The sequence below is a fragment of the Balaenoptera ricei genome, chromosome 8 (assembly GCF_028023285.1).
Source record: "Balaenoptera ricei isolate mBalRic1 chromosome 8, mBalRic1.hap2, whole genome shotgun sequence".
NCBI lineage: Eukaryota > Metazoa > Chordata > Mammalia > Artiodactyla > Balaenopteridae > Balaenoptera > Balaenoptera ricei.
The window spans coordinates 7,977,055-7,991,191 of NC_082646.1; the positions used below are offsets into that span (position 1 = coordinate 7,977,055).

At 40.3% G+C, this 14,137-nt stretch overlaps 1 protein-coding gene across 4 annotated transcripts; it reads left to right on the plus strand.

Moving 5' to 3' along the window:
- Window positions 1-1,784: 1,784 nt before the first annotated feature.
- Window positions 1,785-7,513, plus strand: LOC132369566 (acrosomal protein SP-10-like). Of its 4 annotated transcripts, none has more exons than XM_059929244.1 (5): window positions 1,785-1,836; window positions 4,014-4,082; window positions 4,308-4,619; window positions 6,501-6,620; window positions 7,389-7,513. In XM_059929244.1, exons 1-5 carry the CDS (start codon window positions 1,785-1,787, stop codon window positions 7,511-7,513), a joined length of 678 nt encoding a protein of 225 aa, XP_059785227.1. The 4 variants fall into 4 exon arrangements, with proteins under 4 accessions (XP_059785227.1, XP_059785228.1, XP_059785224.1 ...); XM_059929245.1 differs by having other exon boundaries at window positions 4,368-4,619; XM_059929241.1 differs by having other exon boundaries at window positions 4,014-4,619.
- The last annotated feature ends 6,624 nt before the right edge of the window (window positions 7,514-14,137 follow it).

Here is a 14,137-nt window from a genome sequence, read left to right on the forward strand (position 1 = left end):
CTCCCACTGACCCAGAATCTTCAGCCAGCCCACTCTAGGGGCTGTCTATACATCTTCCTCCATGAAGTAGAGCGAGGTCCAGAAAAGATAATTCATTTATTCCTTCATGCAGGAAAAATGCACCTGTTATGTGTCAAGCATGCTGTTAGGTAGTGAGGATACAACAGTGATCAAGACAGACTGGAACACCATTTTCAAGGAGCTTAAAGTCTAATGGGGAAGAGATTTCCCTGGTGGTCCAGTGGTAAAGAACCCACCTTCCAATGCAGGGGACGCGGGTTCGATCCCTGGTTGGGGAATTAAGATCCCACATGCTGCGGGACAACTAAGCCTGCGCACCACAATTACTGAGCTCGCACGCCTCAATGAGAGAGCCCATGTGCCACAAACTACAGAGCCCACACGCCCTGGAGCCCGTACGCCACAACTAGAGAGAAGCCTGCACACCGCAACTAGAGAGAAACCCAAGCAGACGGTGGGCTGTAATGAAAAGAACCCGCATGCCTCAACAAAGATCCTGTGTGCTGCAACTAAGACCCGATGCAGCCAAAAAAAAATAAGGAAAATAAATACATAAAATAAATAAATATTAAAAAAAAAAAAAGAAAGTCATCACACTTGCCTGCTACATGTATTAAGAAAAAGTCTAATGGGGGAGACAAGCATTAAATAATTATAAGAGTGACAAATACATCTATTCTAGATCCAGCATTCAATGGTACATGTAACAAAGTGGTCCAAGAGAGGTGGGCAGGGAAGAGGGAGGAGATGGGGGCTATGGTAGCTCTGCCACCCAATCCCCCAAAGTTCTAGCTTAGTACCAAGTGGATGCTTCTCTGCATCCATCTTCTCAGCAGTTACAGCTCAAGGCACAGCTTTCAAATATGTCTTGTAGATCCCTTTTCAATGCCCATATCACGTAAATTCTCCTGTTACCCATTTGAGTTTGCCATCTGTTTCCTGCCAAAACCATGATTGATATAGGCCATTATGAAAATACTATTAACAGAAGTGAGCAGGGTTAAGGAAACAAAAAAATAAAGTTGGGGCATCCAGATTTAGCAACTGCAAGAAATCATCATCATTCCTAGGCCTGAGGGAGCAGGGGAAGGAAAACATGTAATCATAGCCTGGTGGAGAGCTGACGCCATGGAAGAGAGGACACCCTTCAAAAACTGTCACATCAAGACCCAGCCAGTGTCAGAACTGTGGCAGGAAGGTAATAGGAGGAATAAATACTTCAATCTCAATCCGTGTGTATGTGTGTGTGTGTGTGTGTTCTCTCCTCCAATCTTCCATTGGCTAAACACAATCTAAAGCCAACCCCAACCAGCACTCAGGTGATCAACTCAAGAGAGATCATCCTTCTGGGGTCCAGGACCAAAAGGAAAAAAGGCTGATTTAGAGAGTCAAACAAAAAATAACCAGCTAATCACACCTCACTGTTAAGAACACTTTAAAAAGAGAGTAGATAAATTTTAAAATTTATTACATAGAGTATATGTTATTTTGGTAATATGAGTTTTTAAGGTAGGGCAGCGAGCCCCAGTATACCACGGTGCATGAGCCTTCACAGTACAATTTGCCGTGGGTTGCCAGAGGTCCAACCTGCCTGATCGGGCGATAGTGAGAACCTCAGAGCACAACCTATTGTGATGAATCATGGATTGTTTCTGAGGTTCTAGAATCCCAGACTGTGGCTCAGCACTGGGAGCTTGTGCTCACAGTTTTTTTCACGGCTCTTGGGCACCCCACACCAGGGTGCCCTCTCTCCCAAAATCCAGATGAAGAAGTTTCTTCTGCTAGTGAGTCTGTATCTGCTTGGATCTGCCAGAGGTAAGTCCTCTTGTCTTGGCTCTGGGTGGACATGTAAGAGGCACCTTTAAGGCATTTCAGCCCTTGAAGAAGGAAGGGCAGTATCTTAGTTACCCAAACCAATCTAACTCAGAATTAGGAGTAGCTGAACAAGTTCAACTCTGAGAGCTACTGAACCTGTGGTGGGTTCCTCCTAGTTATGGCTTCACCATCAGAGACTAGCTTAGCACAGTCTCGTTCCTAATACTTTCAGCCACTTGACATTGTATCTGATGATCTGTGAAATGAGAAGGTTGGTCTAGGGGTTCTGCAGAGGTCCAGTGAAGGTTTGCCCCCATGAACTGAGTGTAGGGGATCCTTGTGTAGTTAATGTAGAAGGAGAGACATGAGGAGATGGGAGTGTGGTATGCCTAGAAAGTCATCCGAGAACACAGCATGGCTCTGGGCCAGAGACCTTACAAGCCCCTCTTTCATTGGTCTATCCATCCAGTGGTCTGTATTTCCTCTTTCAGGATCCCCATTCAGGGTGGGCTCTGTTCCCTCCTTCCTCCTACAGGAGAAGTGAGAGGCCATGAGCTCTGATCTGTCTGTTAAATGACAAAGTGTTTTCTGTAACGTCAGTTCTCAGAGATTTTGTCTTTTGCTTTCTTAGACTTTCAAAAGTTGACTCAGAAACGTAGCTACATAGCTACCAGATGGTAGTATGTGCTAGCCACTTGGTGGGGCAGTGAGTCATAAACTATAAGCATGATGAAGAAATTAGTGTGCTTTTTCAAGCCTCCCTTCCATATCAGAAATTTCTTTATTAAAACTTCTGTTAACTTTTGAAGGATCAGTCAAGCAGATGATATTTCTGTAACAACTTTTTAAAATTAAAAATTCCTTAAAGCCTTAGTAAATCTTACCTTTCCTTTATCAACATATTCTAATGCTAGCCTTTTGAAAGTTATTGATTGTAAGGTCTTCAAATCACTCAGAATACACACACACATACACACACACACACAAATATATATATATATTTTTTTTTTCAGGATTCTTACAGAGCTAGAGTATTTTGGGGACTTAGGCCTCAAAGATCCTGTAATTCAGCTTTTGGTTAGGATTAATAACTTAGTCATTATAGTCTACTCACCACCCTTCTCTAGGTTACTCAGTCTAAATCAGTTACTCAGTCAAAGAATAATAATTTTTAAAAAAAGTAATAATCAAATTGTCTGCTTGGTGCTACACTTAATAAAATGAAAGTTGTACTTAAGGATATTTGTCTGACAGCCACTAATAAGCTGGATTAAATGTAGAAGAGAGTGGTCAGAACAGAATGACCAGCTAAGAGTTTTGTAATTCCAAATGCAAGGTCAGGAGGAGGGAAAACTAAAATTACCTGAGCATTTGAGCAACGGACTAGGCACTTCACAATTTATCTTATTGAATACTCATGACAACTCCATAAAGTAGGTGTAAATGGTATGTCACAAGGAATCTCAATTCAGGGATATAGAAGCAAAGATTGTTTTTATCTTAATAATTAACAGCAACTTGGCTTTGGGTCCCCAACTCACATGGATTGGGGTTGAGTATGTGAAAGAACATGAACTTGCCAAGTAAAGGTGTCTTAATCCCTTTTGGTAATTTTTGTGGGTTCATTAGATATTTGTCATCTCTAGTTTAAAAGTTATCTTCTCCAAAGTTTAAAATCTTCCACCCTCAGTTTCAGCTAGAATTACTCAGCTACTGAAACAATTTGCTTTCTCTCCCTCTTGTAACTCCATTCTTACCTTTCACCCACAGAGGAACTGGAGGGAGGCTAGTGGTGGACTTCTGACTACATGAATGATGGGACATTGATTTCCTGATGTTGGCTCTGTCAGGGAGGCACAGGTGCTTTTGGTGCTGGGTTAGGGGGCCCCCACGTGCCCACTCAGGGTACACAGATCCACACAAATATTGTGGATCTTAAAATTCTTCCCTTCAATCACAGAGGTGGTCTCTGTGTTTCCTTAACACCCCTGTCCTTCATGGTCTCCCAGGTAATTGGCTGACTGCATCCAACATCTGCAGTATCTTCAGGTGCTTGACCTAGGCCCCCAGAAACCTAGGAACCCCACAACATTAGCCTTGCTCCATAGGAAAGAACTCTTTATCCAGACGTCCTCTCTCACCTTTACCATCTCTCTTCTGTTATTTCTCCATCCCAGGAGCATCAGGTCAACCTGTTGAGCTTCCTGGCTCTATGGATCATCAAGCTTCAGTTCAGCAACCTTCAGGTGACTACTTTTCACTTGCAAACCCTTCAGATGGTGAGGCTTTATATGAGACTTCTTCAGGCGAGAACACTTTGAGTGAGCATGGTTCAAGTGAGCACACTGCGGTTGAACACGTTTCAGGTGAGCACGATGCAGTCGAACATTCTTCAGGTGAGCACGATGCAGTCGAACATGCTTCAAGTGAGCACGCTGCAGTTGAACAAGCTTCAAGTGAGCACGCTGCAGTTGAACAAGCTTCAAGTGAGCACGCTGAAGGTGAACACACTGCAGGTGAGCATGCTCCAGATGAGCACGCTTCCAGTGAACAACCTTCTGGTGAACAGCCTTCGGGTGAAAAGCCTTCTGGTGAACAGCCTACAGGTGAACAGCCTGCAGGTGAACAGGTTGCAAGTGAACAGGTTGCAAGTGAGACGCCTTCAGGTGAACAGCCTGCAGGTGAACAGGTCTCAGCTGAACAAGTCTCAGGTGAAAAATCACGAGGCGAACAGCCATCAGGTGAACAGCCTTCAGGCATCCCGCCTTCAAGCACAATTTCAGGTGAGCCACATTTGGATGGGTGCCCATCCTTGACTTCAGGTGGGAAGTAGGTAACACATACAGAAAACCAATTTTAAGGAGTTTAGAAGAAAGAATAGTTCATACACTTCACAAACAGCTCTCCCAAAGAGAGCTGTTTACATTTTACATCTCTTTACATTTCTTTACAATAATCCCAGGTGGCAAGATCCAGGTTTTGTGGGGCCCTTTGGAGGTTAAACTGTTCAGAGGGCCCTCTTTAAGAAAAACAAAACAAATTTAAAAGTGCCAGCAGTCCCTCCAACTTCACTCTATGCAAGAAATTGTGAATACAGATGCCCACAGCTCTCATGGAAGGGGCTCACGGAAGACAACTTTGGTGAGCTTCATGCTAAATCTGCCTCTTAACAAACTATGTTAAAATGCTTTGCAAACCCTCTAAAGAGATGTCTAGCAGTGGAGCTGGTAGCTCTTGGTTTTTATGTTTGAACACGGTGTCAATGGAAATAATAAACAATCAATAATAATAATAGAAAAGAGTTTTATCTGAGCCAAAGTGAGGACTATAGCCCGGAAGCCAGCTTCCCAGATTACTCTGAGAAACTGCTCTGGAGGAGCAGAGTTTTGAGCACAGTTCTATATCTTGTCAGAACAAAGAACATTAAACAAGTCAGGGATACATTTCTTCAAGGTATAAAAAAAAAAAAAAAAAAAAAGACCAGCACATACATGTACAGTATGTACAGTATGGCCTTGGCACCTGGGAAGGGAGTTTTATCATCAGTGGAGTACTGGAACTGGCATCCCATGAAGAGGGATATTTAATCTTTATTTTTCACATGGACATTTTTAACTTCTGGTTAATGTGACCTTTTCTTTAATACTTAAAGCAGTTGTTCAATAGGCCACAAGGAGGCTGTTTTAGTTAGCATAAAATTCAAGTTAACTAATGTATAAACCAGAATGACTTCTCCATACCTCACTCAATATGTGAACATTTCTTTCATCAATGGAAAGTAAAGCATACTGATACTTTTGTCTGTTAGATCCAGAAATAAGTTCCCAGGACAACTGCAATTCTTTGGCTCTTACTCAAAAGGGGTTCTTCAAGGAAGGAAAGCAGGATCCAAGGTTTAATGTCTCAAGTTATTACCAGACATAGACTATATTTCACCCCATTACATAAGTAGCAGTATTCCAAATTTTCAGACGAGAGAAGTTACATCATCCGGCTAGAAAGTAGCAAATCTTGGATTCAAACTTAAGTTTGACTCCAAAGCCCATATTCTTTCCACTTTATATGCTTCCTTAATTAGGGAATTGGCAGTGGAGGTAGAGAGGCAATATGGAATCACTTCAAAGAGACTGCGCTTTGTAACAAACTGACCTGATTGAAGGTCACTTTGAGAATAGAGAATTGACGTAATGTTTGCAACATTACAGCATTCTAACACAGATTATTAATCAGTCAGATTTCACTGCAAGTGTCTGTGCCTTGTGGATAAGTGAGAGTATGGTGGGGAGTAGGAAAGGGAGCCAGTCACATGAGGAGTTCTATTGCTCCTACTGAGTTTGACACGGCAGAAGGTCATCTAATGATAAATGTCCGGGAAGCCACTGGGTGATGAATTAGAATAAAAGTCAGTACTAGAGAGATAAATGTGGGATTCATCAGCAATGAAAATCATAGATGAAGCAATAAGAATGAAGGCATTTCCTCTGGCACAGAAGAGAAAATATGCTCTTTCAGGCACAGAGCCCTCACATCCCCAACAAGAACCAGGAAAAGAAATGTGCTGTATCCACCTACTTGTTGCCCATCATCCCTCCCCAGATGTGTGACTCAAGGCTACACAACCTGGATCCTAAGGTTATTTCATCAGGCTGATCTTAAATTTTCAGGCCCAGTATTAAATTGCCACACATGCTCTTATATGAATGACCAAGGAAAATGTCTTCGAGGAGAGGGAGTCTGCTCCACCCAGAATTCCCAGCAGTGCATGTTAAAGAAGATCTTTGAAGGTATGTGGGGACTTCATGAGCCAGTCTTTGCCAGAGAACACATCAACCAGCTTGAGTACTAACGGGAAGGAGATAGGGTGGCGGGGGCCTGAGGAGGGAACAAGCTGTGATTCCCCAAAAACTTGGAGATTCTGGAGAACCTTATCCTTTCAAGAATCAAGAGCAGAATTCCAGCTATTGATGTAGAGGTCCTTCCCAGCAGGCTTACGATGTCTTAAAAAGAGGCAGGGAGATTGGCTGTCTCTTCCTATTAAAGAAATGTGTGGGTTGCCCCTTGAGCCATTGAGACATTGACTGTAAGCTCAGGAATGTGTCTATCTTGTTCATGGCTATATATTCCTAGCACTTAGCACAATGTCCAGCCCATGGTAGGCATTTAGTAAATATTGAATAAATGAGTTAAGTAATAAAGAGTTGTCCACCAGTCTGTGTTCAGTTTGGCAGACATGTATGTGTGTCTTCCTACACCTCTCTACCCTTACACTCAGTCCTCATCCCCAAAATAAGGAAGGGATCTTGGTTACTTCCATCCCATGAACTTCCCTTGACGCCTGACTTCCCTTGTGGTTCGTTTGGTCCCTCACTAGAGAGAGTGGGCAACTGATTGGGGGAAGGGCCCAGAAGAAGCAGATGGAAGGGAGGAGCGAAAGAATATACAAGTTGGAGGATTTGGTCATGCCTACATAGGGACACTGGGAACCATGGATGAAAGCTAAGATTGGAGGAGGAAGCTTTCTGCTCATTACAGTCTGTCTCTACTTCTTTCAGGTGGAAAACTTCAATTCATCGTCCAGGGCTGTGAAAACATGTGTCCATCCATGAACCTCTTCTCCCATGGAACCAGGATGCAAATTATATGCTGTCGGAATCAACCTTTCTGCAACAAGGTCTAGAAGCCTATGCCCTTGCTTCCTGCTCTGACTCAGGCAGCAAAAATCCTCCCTCACCCTACTGGACTCAATTTATATTTAGTTTCTTCCCCAGTCAACAACTAATCACATCTTCCTCTGCCTGAGTGTCAGACAGGAAGCTCAAATATCTTTCCTCTCCTATCCATGCCCTGTTACACATTCTTCGCTGGCCTCCAACTTCTCTATCCCCTTACCCCATCTCTCAACATTCTTTTCTTTTTCAATAAATTCCACATGATTAAAGAATATAGACTCCAGACAGAGTCTTTTCCCATCAACCAGGGGCAGGGTCACCCTGAGCTTCCTTCTGCTCCACACAGTAAAGGAGATCCATTTTTTTTTCTTTCTTTCTTTCTTTTTTTTTTATTTTTGAATTTTACTTATTTTTTTATACAGCAGGTTCTTATTAGTCATTCATTTTATACACATCAGTGTATACATGTCAATCCCAATCACCCAATTCATCCCACCCCCACCCGCCCACTTCTTTCCCCGTTTGATGTCCATTTGTTTATTCTCTACATCTGTGTCTCAATTTCTGCCCGCAAACCAGTTCATCTGTACCATTTTTCTAGGTTCCACATATATGCATTAATATATGATATTTGGTCTTCTCTTTCTGACTTACTCACTCAGTATGACAGTCTCTAGATCCATCCACATCTCAACAAATGACCCAATTTCATTCCTTTTTATGGCTGAGTAATATTGCGTTGTATATATGTACCACATCTTCTTTATCCATTCGTCTGTCAATGGGCATTTAGGTTGCTTCCATGACCTGGCTATTATAAACAGTGCTGCAATGAACATTGGGGTGCATGTGTCTGTTTGAATTATGGTTTTCTCTGGGTATATGCCCTGTAGTGGGATTGCTGGATCATAAGGTAATTCTATTTTTAGTTTTTTAAGGAACCTCCATACTGTTCTCCATAGTGGCTATATCAATTTACATTCCCACCAACAGTGCAAGAGGGTTCCCTTTTCTCCACAACCTCTCCAGCATTTATTGTTTGTAGATTTTCTCATGATGCCCATTCTAACTGGTGTGAGGTGATACCTCATTGTAGTTTCGATTTGCATTTCTCTAATAATTAGTGATGTTGAGCATCTTTTCATGTGCTTCTTGGCCATCTGTATGTCTTCTTTGGAGAAATGTCTATTTAGGTCTTCTGCCCATTTTTGGATTGGGTTGCTTGTTTTTTTAATATTGAGCTGCATGAGCTGTTTATATATTTTGGAGATTAATCCTTTGTCCGTTGATTTGTTTGCAAATATTTTCTCCCATTCTGATGGTTGTCTTTTCGTCTTGTTTATGGTTTCGTTTGCTGTGCAAAAGCTTTGAAGTTTCATTAGGTCTCATTTGTTTATTTTCGTTTTTATTTCCATTACTCTAGAAGGTGGATCAAAAAAGATCTTGCTGTGATTTATGTCAAAGAGTGTTCTTCCTATGTTTTCCTCTAAGAGTTTTATAGTGTCCGGTCTTACATTTAGGTCTCTAATCCATTTTGAGTTTATTTTTGTGTATGGTGTTATGGAGTGTTCTAATTTCATTCTTTTACATGTAGCTGTCCAGTTTTCCCAGCACCACTTATTGAAGAGACTGTCTTTTCTCCATTGTATATCCTTGCCTCCTTTGTCATACATTACTTGACTATAGGTGCGTGGGTTTATCTCTGGGCTTTCTAACTTGTTCCATTGATCTATGTTTCTGTGTTTGTGCCAGTACCATATTGTCTTGATTACTGTAGCTTCGTAGTATAGTCTGAAGTCAGGGAGTCTGATTCCTCCAGCTCCGTTTTTTTCCCTCAATACTGCTTTGGCTATTCGGGCTGTTTTGTGTCTCCATACAAATATTAAGATTTTTTGTTCTAGCTCCGTAAAAAATGCCATTGGTAATTTGATAGGGATTGCACTGAATCTGTAGATTGCTTTGGGTAGTATAGTCATTTTCACAATATTGATTCTTCCAATCCAAGAACATGGTATATCTCTCCATCTGTTGGTATCATCTTTAATTTCTTTCATCAGTGTCTTATAGTTTTCTGCATACAGGTCTTTTGTCTCCTTAGGTAGGTTTATTCCTAGGTATTTTATTCTTTTTGTTGCACTGGTAAATGGGAGTGTTTCCTTAATTTCTCTTTCAGAATTTTCATCATTAGTGTATAGGAATGCAAGAGATTTCTGTGCATTAATTTTGTATCCTGCAACTTTACCAAATTAATTCATTAGCTCTACTAGTTTTCTGGTGGCATCTTTAGGATTCTCTATGTACAGTATCATGTCATCTGCAAACACTGACAGTTTTACTTCTTCTTTTCCACTTTGTAGTCCTTTTATTTCTTTTTCTTCTCTGATTGCCATGGCTAGGACTTCCAAAACTATGTTGAATAATAGTGGTGAGAGTGGACATGCTTGTCTTGTTCCTAATCTTAGAGGAAATGCTTTCAGTTTTTCACCATTGAGAATGATGTTTGCTGTGGGTTTGTCATATATGGCCTTTATTATGTTGAGGTAGATACCCTCTATGCCCACTTTCTGGAGAGTTTTTATCATAAATGGGTGTTGAATTTTGTCAAAAGCTTTTTTCTGCATCTATTGAGATGATCATATGGTTTTTATTCTTCAATTTGTTAATATGGTGTATCACATTGATTTGTGTATATTGAAGAATCCTTGCATCCCTGGGATAAATCCCACTTGATCATGGTGTATGATTCTTTTAATGTGTTGTTGGAACCTGTTTGCTAGTATTTTGTTGAGGACTTTTGCATCTATATTCATCAGTGATATTCGTCCATAGTTTTCTTTTTTTGTGATATCTTTGTCTGGTTTTGGTATCGGGGTGATGGTGGCCTCATAGAATAAGTGTGGGAGTGTTCCTTCCTCTGCAATTTTTTGGAGGAGTTTGAGAAGGATGGATGTTAGCTCTTCTCTAAATGTTTGATAGAATTCACCTGTGAAGGCATCTGGACCAGGACTTTTCTTTGTTGGAAGGTTTTTAATCACAGTTTCAATTTCATTACTTGTGACTTGTCTGTTCATATTTTCTATTTCTTCCTGGTTCAGTCTTGGAAGGTTATACCATTCTAAGAATTTATCCATTTCTTCCAGGTTGTCCATTTTATTGGCATAGAGTTGCTTATAGTAGTCTCTCAGGATGCTTTGTATTTCTGCGGTGTCTGTTGTAACTTCTCCTTTTTCATTTCTAATTTTATTGATTTGAGACCTCTCCCTCTTTTTCTTGATGAGTCTGGCTAACGGTTTATCAATTTTGGTTATCTTCTCAAAGAACCAGCTTTTAGTTTTATTGATCTTTGCTATTGTTTTATTTCTATTTCATTTATTTCCGCTCTAATCTTGTTGACTTCTTTCCTTCTGCAAACTTTGGGTTTTGTTTGTTCTTCTTTCTCTAGTTCCTTTAGGTGTAAGGTCAGATTGTTTATTTGAGATTTTTCTTGTTTCTTGAGGTAGGCTTGTATAGCTATAAACTTCCCTCTTAGAACTGCTTTTGCTGCATCCCATAGGTTTTGAATCATCGTGTTTTCATAGTCATTTGTCTCTAGGTATTTTTTGATTTCCTCTTTGATTTCTTCAGTGATCTCTTGGTAATCTAGTAACGTATTGTTTAGCATCCATGTATTTGTGTTGTTTCCGGTTTTTTCCCTGTAATTGATTTCTAATCTCATAGCGATGAGGTCAGAAAAGATGCTTGATATGATTTCAATCTTCTTAAATTTACTGAGGCTTGATTTGTGACCCAAGATGTGATCTATCCTGGAGAATGTTTCGTGCGCACTTGAGAAGAAAGTGTAATCTGCAGTTTTCAGATGGAATGTCCTATAAATATCAATTAATTCTATCTGGTCTATTGTGTCATTTAAAGCTTCTGTTTCCTTATTTATTTCCATTATGGATGATCTGTCCATTGGTGTAAGTGAGGTGTTAAAGTCCCCCACTATTATTGTGTTACTGTCGATTTCCTCTTTTGTAGCTGTTAGCAGTTGCCTTATGTATTGAGGTGCTCCTATGTTGGGTGCATATATATTTATAATTGTAATATCTTCTTCTTGGATTGATCCCTTGATCATTATGTATTGTCCTTCCTTGTCTCTTGTAACATTCTTTATTTTAAAGTCTATTTTATCTGATATGAGTATAGCTACTCCAGCTTTCTTTTGATTTCCATTTGCATGGAATATCTTTTTCCATCCCCTCACTTTCAGTCTGTATGTGTCCCTAGGTCTGAAGTGGGTCTCTTGTAGACAGCATATATATGGGTCTTGTTTTTGTATCCATTCAGCAAGCCTGTGTCTTTTGGTTGGAGCAATTAGTCCATTCACGTTTAAGGTAATTATTGATATGTATGTTCCTATTACCATTTTCTTAATTGTTTTGGGTTTGTTTTTGAAGATCCTTTTCTTCTCTTGTGTTTCCCACTTAGAGAAGTTTCTTTAGCATTTGTTGTAGATCTGGTTTGGTGGTGCTGAATTCTCTTAGCTTTTGCTTGTCTGCAGAGCTTTTGATTTCTCCATCGAATCTGAATGAGATCCTTGCTGGATAGTAATCTTGGCTGTAGGTTCTTCCCTTTCATCACTTTAAGTATATTATGCCACTCCCTTCTGGCTTGTAGAGTTTCTGCCGAGAAATCAGCTGTTAACCTTATGGGAGTTCCCTTGTATATTATTTGTCATTTTTCCCTTGCTGCTTTCAATAATTTTTCTTTGTCTTTAATTTTTGCCGATTTGATTACTATGTGTCTTGGCATGTTTCATCTTGGGTTTATCCTGTATGGGACTCTCTGTGCTTCCTGGACTTGGGTGGCTATATCCTTTCCCATGTTAGGGAAGTTTTTGACTATAATCTCTTAAAATATTTTCTCATGTCCTTTCTCTCTCTCTTCTCCTTCTGGGACCCCTATAATGCGAATGTTGTTGCGTTTCGTGTTGTCCCAGAGGTCTATTATGCTGTCTCCTTTCTTTTCATTGTTTTTTCTTTATTCTGTTCTGCAGCAGTGAATTCCACTATTCTGTCTTCCAGGTCACTTATCCTTTGTTCTGCCTCAGTTATTCTGCTATTGATTCCTTCTAGTGTAGTTTTCATTTCAGTTATTGTATTGTTCATCTCTGTTTGTTTGTTCTTTAATTCTTCTAGGTCTTTGTTAAACATTTCTTGCATCTTCTCGATCTTTGCCTCCATTCTTTTTCCGAGGTCCTGGATCATCTTCACTATCATTACTCTGATTTGTTTTTCTGGAAGGTTGCCTATCTCTACTTCATTTAGTTGTTTTTCTGGGGTTTTATCATGTTCCTTCATCTGGTACATAGCCCTATGCCTTTTCATCTTGTCTATCTTGTTGTGAATGTGGTTTTTGTTCCATAGGCTGCAGGATTGTAGTTCTTCTTGCTTCTGCTGTCTGCCCTCTGGTGAATGAGGCTATCAAATGGATGCATTTTTAAACAATTCCATATTCCTCAAAGTGAAGGGGTTCCCCAGGGCAGGGCACATGAAGATGAATGCAAAGTAGGTGTTAAGCTTTTAGGAGCTTAAAACCATATTGCAGATCCTTCTCTCTGACCCCACCTTTTCCATCCCTGTAGAAACCATACCCACTTCTACTTATCACGGTGTTCAAAACTCACCCCTTCTTTGGCTCTTGAGAGTTTTCAGTGAAGTGTCTACTCTTAACATAATTATAACAATAAAATGACTCCTTTTAATTTATTTGCTTCATAAACAGAACAAGTCATAATTATCTTAAGTCTTTTTCTCACACACAGTGTTATTGGTTCATCTCAGCATAGAGGGGCAGGTGGAAATAGTATAATAGTCCCTCTCACTTTGTATTAGTGTTATGTTCTTCAAAGTGTTTTCACATCTGATCCTCAGAAAAGAGCCCAGAAAGGTAGTCAGGAAAGATAACATCATCCTTAGTTTATAAGTAAGAAAGTCTGACATAGAAATGTTTTATTTATTCATACTCCATGTTGTTCCAAACTTGCCATGTTTACAGAACAACAGTGAGTAAGGGCCAGATTTCAAAATCAAATCTGGGGGCTTCCCTGGTGGCACAGTGGTTAAGAATCTGCCTGCCAATGCAGGGGACATGGGTTTAAGCCCTGATCCGGGAAGATCCCACATGCCGCGGAGCAACTAAGCCCATGCACCACAACTACTGAGGCTGTGCTCAAGAACCCGTGAGCCACAGCTACTGAGCCTGTGTGCCACAACTACTGAAGCCCACATGCCTATAGCCTGTACTCTACCAAGAGACGTCACTGCAATGAGAAGCCTGCGCACCGCAATGAAGAGTAGTCCCCACTCACTGCAACCAGAGGAAAGCCTGCGAGCAGCAACGAAGACCCAATGCAGCCAAAAATAAGATAAATAAAATAAATTTATTAAATTAATTATTTTATTAAATTAATTTATTAAATTAAAAATCTACTAAGTCTTTTAGATACAGAAAATTATTTCTGGTAATAGTTCTCTTCCTGATATATACCCCCTTTCTAAATTCTTTTAGGCAGTTAAGGAGGAGGTAGAAAGCTTTTCCTGATTCTGCTTGGTTTTGAATGTCTTTAGCTCAAAATAATCCATAGGACA